General features: G+C 40.6%; 1 protein-coding gene across 1 annotated transcript; it reads right to left on the bottom strand.

Moving 5' to 3' along the window:
• Positions 1-137: 137 nt before the first annotated feature.
• On the bottom strand, positions 138-3,837 carry LOC106873648 (putative uncharacterized protein DDB_G0277255). The gene has a single exon (XM_052978154.1). It carries the CDS (start codon positions 3,834-3,836, stop codon positions 201-203), a length of 3,636 nt encoding a protein of 1,211 aa, XP_052834114.1. The 5' UTR covers position 3,837; the 3' UTR covers positions 138-200.
• Between the last annotated feature and the right edge of the window lie 2,381 nt (positions 3,838-6,218).

Raw genomic sequence — 6,218 nt, 5'->3', positions numbered from 1 at the left:
ATAATTATTATTTTTTTAAATAATTATCTTGAAAAGGTTTAAAACTTATTATGGTCATATAGTATATTAAAGTACTGCTGTGAGTAAGAATGGAAATTGTAATAACCATGTGGTTAATTTGCTATCCCGGATGCTATGCTATTCAGCTTTGCATAAAAATATTGAATTAATTCCCCTATGAATAAAATTGATTCGGCGTTCTAATTACGACTTGGAGCCTCGTTTGTAGATGTACAGAAAAAGCCGTTATAAGAAAAAAATAAGAAAATATATAACGAAGATGAATGGAGAAAATTTCTTAGTAATATTAAAAGGAACCTACCTTGACCAAACGCAATATGTATATCGACATCCTTCACGTGACTGGTAATATCCTCCACAAAGTTTAAGGGAATCACTTCGTTCCACATCCGGAAGGCGAGTGTAAGAGTAGCTCTCTGCTCTTCCACAGGGATGCGGTTGCTGTATCCCGAATCTAACAAACGCCAGCGTATCAATTTCTTTTTAAACATTTGTCCCCACCCGTTCACCTTGTTAACCACGGGCGAGCGGCGTTTACGTTGATGCACCGGCGAGTCGTTGTACATTAGAGGATCAGTCTCTTTCAAGCGGCGCGCCGTCTCCCGCAGGTAATTTTGCCGCGTACGATGCTGCAGCTCTTTCGGTCTGAGTCCGAATTTGATTACCGACAGCATATAGGAAATCGTATGCGGTTGGTTCCACCACCTGGAATGAGGCGCCGACGTTTTGGGGGGTTGCGGACGCTCTGTCCATTGGATATTTGGTTTTGTCGTGAAAGAAAACGGTGAGTAAGTCACTGTTGGCAACTTCGGCGACGATTGTGTCGCCGTTTCTGATTGACTGAGCAATTTGATAAAAAGTTTCTTCAGGTGAATTACATTATATTCGCCATCATTTAAATAGTTTTTGTCATTTTGGTTAGTATTATATGAGGTTAATTCTTCAAGTTTTGAAATGGCTCCCAACTTTATCCCAGCTGGAACGGTTTCGGTGTAACGTAAAGGTAGAGAAGACCTTAAGTTTCGGTTATCATTATTATTATTATTGTTATTATTATTATTATTAATATAATTATTATTGTTAATGTCACTGTCTGAGTATATGACGTCATTCACGTCTTGGTCGTTTGTACCCAAAACTGGTGTCGCTAATGTAGCGATGGGGGGTCTTCTGTCTTCGTCTGTCGTTAGAGTTGTTGCCGTCGTTGTCTTCGTCGTCGATTCTGACTGAGTCGTTTTTTTACCTGTGGCCACGGTGGCCGTCGTCGAAAGAGCTGTGTCGGATGTGAGGTGAGGCACCGATGTGAAAGCCAGTTTTTCACGTGTTGAAGATGAAGGTGGTGTTGTGATTGGTGATGATGATGATGATGACGTATCAATTGTTGTTGAGGATGAAGCAAAAGTTCTTATATATGACGATGATGATTCTGAGGATGAAGATGATGATGACGACGATGATGATGATGACGTCGATGATGATGATGAATGCAATGACGGCAAAGAAGAGCCTAATCTCGCCCCTACAGGTTCTTGTTTAGGGTTTGATGTCAGCTCTGTCTCGCCCTTGACATGATCTTTCTCGTTATTATTATAATTATTATTATTATTGGCTATTGACTTAGAGTAATTACTATTGCTATCCCTACTGTTCCCCTTACTACTACCACCACCACCACCACCACTACTACTACTACTATTTACAGCAATCGAGCTGGTGCTTCCTCTCTGTCTTTGACTGTAGCTTCTAGTCAGCGTACCCCTTCGCAACGGTCTCGTTCGAACCGTTTTTGTCGTATAAACACCTGTTTCGAAGTCCAGCCCGCTTGCAATATCTTTGTTACCCTTAACACTGCTGCTACTACTACTGCTACTGCTGCTACTTACAGTGTTGCTGTTGTTTACTTTGGCGTCGTTAATAGCGATGCACTTACATAAGTTACTGCTATTACTCGCGCTACCTCTCTCGCTACTTCTATCTCGTTTGCTACTACTACTACTACTGCTGCTGCTGCTGCTGCTAAGGTTACATTTACAATTGTTGTTGCTAGTGCTTGGGTTACTAAAACATCTCTCCTTACCATTACAAACGTGTTCGAGAATCTCATCTGTATTAGACTTACTACTACTACTACTACTATCCAACTGAAATTCTTTAAACGTAGTAGCATTAGTAGCAGCAGTAGTAAGATGTGTAGAAATGGTGGTTGTATCGTTGTTGCTGTTGTTTGTGTAGTTATTACTGTTATTGTTATGGTTAATGTTATTGTTTTGTTGGTGGTTGGTGTGTGTGCTGTTGTTGTTGTTGTTATTTACAATGCGTGTGGCACTATTGAAGTTGATCACACTACGCTTGCTAATTTGGTCACCATCGGTGGAACCACGGACAGCAGAACCACTGCTGTCGTCCGGGTTCGTCCGAAATTCAGATGACGATGAAGAAGAAGAAGAAGAAGAAGAAGAAGAAGACACTGCCGTAAAAGTTGGCGAAAGAGATGACCGTGACGAAGACATGTACGCTGTAGACGACGACGATGATGATGATGAAGATGACGATGACGACGACGATGATTGAGAAGCGAACGAGTGAAAATATGGCCGCTGCTCTTGTCTACCTTCACTGCCTTTGCGTTCAACTTCACCATTCGAAACCGCTTCCTCCAGCCAAGACTCATTCCATGGCTGCTCGTCACTCAACGTCCGTACATGGTCATCAGAATATTCTAGCCATGTATTGCTACTTGTTGATATTGATTTTGCTGTTGGTGTTGCTGCTGCTGTTGTTTTTAATTTTTGTTTTGTTTGTGAGTTTTGAAACTGTACATATTTACGTGCATTATTATTATTATTATTTATAGTTGTTGTGGTGCTTGTTACATTAGAAGTATGAGTAGATGTATTAGAAATTGGTTTGGGTGTTTGTGATGATTGCGATGATGTTGAAGTTGTGTTTTCTGAGCTAATTGTATTTAACTTTGACGGCGCTAAGTCTTTTGCCGTGTGTTGCCTTGCAGTTTTACTAGTCCGTACTCCGCCCTCTGAAACTGTTTCTTTTGTCGCTGTGGTCTTAGATGATGATGTATTTGATTCAGCAATAACACGGTTTAGTATCTCACGGGCTAATAACGTGTCATTAGCGATCGTTTTGGTATTATTTGATACCGTATTGTTATTGTGTTCAGTCAGGGATACGGTCGAATAACCATTTGCCGTATTCCGTTTCCAGCGACCTCTAGTGGCTCGAAATTTTGAGAAAGTCGCCACCAAGAGAGAAGCCAGCTTGGAAGTCAAAGGTAAATTAGAAGATAGCAATGGGGATAAATTTGACGAGACGGATCGTTTGTCCCTCGCTAAAAACTTCTCCCCTGTGGTGGTCGTTTTGATTTTTGAACGGGATCTGTGAAATGCTTCCCGTTTTGAGCGTTTTCTCATCGGGTTCATATTTTTTCTATTGTGTCGTTTGTTCATATCTATTCGTCGATTGGCCCTGTTTCCGCGGCCATGTCTTAGATCTTGTCGACGAGGGTGCTTCCTTTTTGAATTAAAGTGTTCCTCCCTGTACACACCATCATCTTTGTCTTTATTACCACAACGAGAAGCAGACATCAGTTCTTTGGTCTCCTGGTTTAACTTACCTGTCACGGACAAGTGATAACTTTTCTGGTACTGGCTGATTGCCAACATAACCTTCGTTTTATTACAATTATATAATATCTGTTGATGCTGTACACTGCCTGGCCGACCATGCTGTCTGTTTGAGCGTGAACGGTACGGAGAATGTTTATGTTGCTTGCATTTTAGATATCCGTACCGCATCATATATGCCTGCAAATAAAACAAATGCTATTTAAATAACGACGAAGGAAATGTACATTATTGCGACGAAAATAGATAAATATCACAGATTAAATAAATAATGTTTCTCAACATGATACAAAGAGCTAGTAATATAATATGTGTGTGTGCAAAGGCGGCGAGCTGGCAGAAACGTTAAGCACGCCGGGCGAAATGCCTAGCGGTATTTCGTCTGCCGTTACGTTCTGAGTTCAAGTTCCACCGAGGCCGACTTTGTCTTTCATCCTTTGTGGGTGGGGGCGATAAATTAAGTACCAGTTGCGTACTGGTGTCGATCTAATCGATTGCCCCACCCCTCCCCCAAAATTTCGGACCTTGTGCCTAGAGTAGAAAAGAATATGTGTGTATGCAAACACACACATACACGTGTGTGTAGCTGATGAAGGAAAATGTTCTCTATGTGGCCTGTGTGTTTTCTGTACTCTGTTTATCATTTTGTCCACGTTTTTTTTGCAACGTCCTGCACCCAGATATGCATCTATATATACATGTAGATGTAGGTATGTACATACATGTACGTATATATGCATATACTCATATATTATTTGTATGTATATATATATATATATATATATATATATATATATATCACATAGGCGCAGGCACGCCTGTCTTGTTTCAGAAATTTACATACATATATTGTGAGCACAGCAGGAATCAGAAGGACTGCAATAAATTTAAATATAAGAAAGCGAGATTATTTATATGAATGCAATCACATCCATTCTATACTTTCGATGTACTGAAAAAGATGAGGTGAGTCTCCTGACTGACCGCTTCGCAGTTTGTTCATCGCTCCACCGAGATGTATCAGATTTTCTTCCCCAATCGATATAGAAATAATCCTTTCTGTCATAGGGACAAGGCCTGAAAGTTGGTTCTTAATTTATCGGCCCCGAAAGATTGGAAGGCAAAGTCGACATCGGCGAAATTTGAACGCAAAACGTAAAGGCGGAGGAAATACCGCTAAGCATTTCGTCCGGCGTGCTAACGTTTCTTTTCTACTCTAGGCACAAGGCCCGAAATTTTCGGGGAGGGGGCCAGTCGATTAGATAGACCCCCAGTACGCAACAGGTACTTAATTTATCGACCGCGAAAGGATGACGAAAGGCAAAAACGACCTCGGCGGAATTTGAACTCAGAACGTAGCAGCAGACGAAATACCGCTAAGCATTCCGCCCGGCGTGCTAACGTTTCTGCCAACTCGCTGCTTTTGTTTCAGTGGTAGTACTAGTAACATTATTACTACAAAACCACCACCACCACCAATAGTAGTAGTAGTGGTGGTGGTGGTGGCGGCGATGGTAAACGCTGGTTTCAACTATGTTATCATTAATAATCGCCATTACAGTGATTTTTTTATCAGCACAGTCTCGAGAAAGTAAACTAAGCAAGTCCCAGTTTCCAAATAAACATGTCTCAGACATTTCATGTGCCTGTGTGTGTGTGTGTGTGTTCAACTTTACAGTGTATACACACGCGCGCACACACACACACACTCACATTTATGCATACATTTATTTACGCACGCACACACATACACAGATATCTGTATGTATGTGTTTGTGTATCTGCGTGTAGATACACACACTTACGCACATGTATATACATACACACACATATATATATATATATATATATATACACACATACATGTATATATACTCATATGTATATGTTTTTATATACATGAGTATATATATATATATATATGTATATACAAACATATGTACCTATAACAAAATAATGTATATATACAAACATGTATACACATTATATAAACAAATATACATATATACACACACACAAAGAGGGAGAGAGAGAGAAAACATGTGTCTTTGACAAGTGAATAACACGTGATTACACACACACACACACACACACACACACACACACACACACACACACAGACAGAGCCCACAACAACGCACAGATGTAGTTAAAGGTGAAGTGAAATATCTCGCTCGTCGCTGACTGTAATTTGATCTAAAGAAAACTTGCTGCCTTGAGCCAGTCACTACTGATCTGTCTCCTATCGCTGAAGCAAATATTGCCCTTGACAAGACCTTCTGACCTGTCCTTACACTAAAAGGTAACAACAACAACAAAAACAGATTGCAATAATTGATACAAGGTAGCAAGCAGCTATCTAGTAGCTTGCTAGCTATTACCTACCTACCTACCTACCTACCTACCTACCTACCTACCTACTTACCAATATGCCTATCTACTTTCCTGTCTAGTTACCCATTCATCGTCCACCATGTAGACAAAATTCCCTTGAGCATTTCCGTTTCCACTGCTGAATCCTTAGCGCATCAGTCAAACTGCTTAGCAGCATATCTT

The sequence above is a fragment of the Octopus bimaculoides genome, chromosome 30 (assembly GCF_001194135.2).
Source record: "Octopus bimaculoides isolate UCB-OBI-ISO-001 chromosome 30, ASM119413v2, whole genome shotgun sequence".
Lineage (NCBI taxonomy): Eukaryota > Metazoa > Mollusca > Cephalopoda > Octopoda > Octopodidae > Octopus > Octopus bimaculoides.
This window is presented reverse-complemented; position numbering and strand designations above follow the sequence as displayed.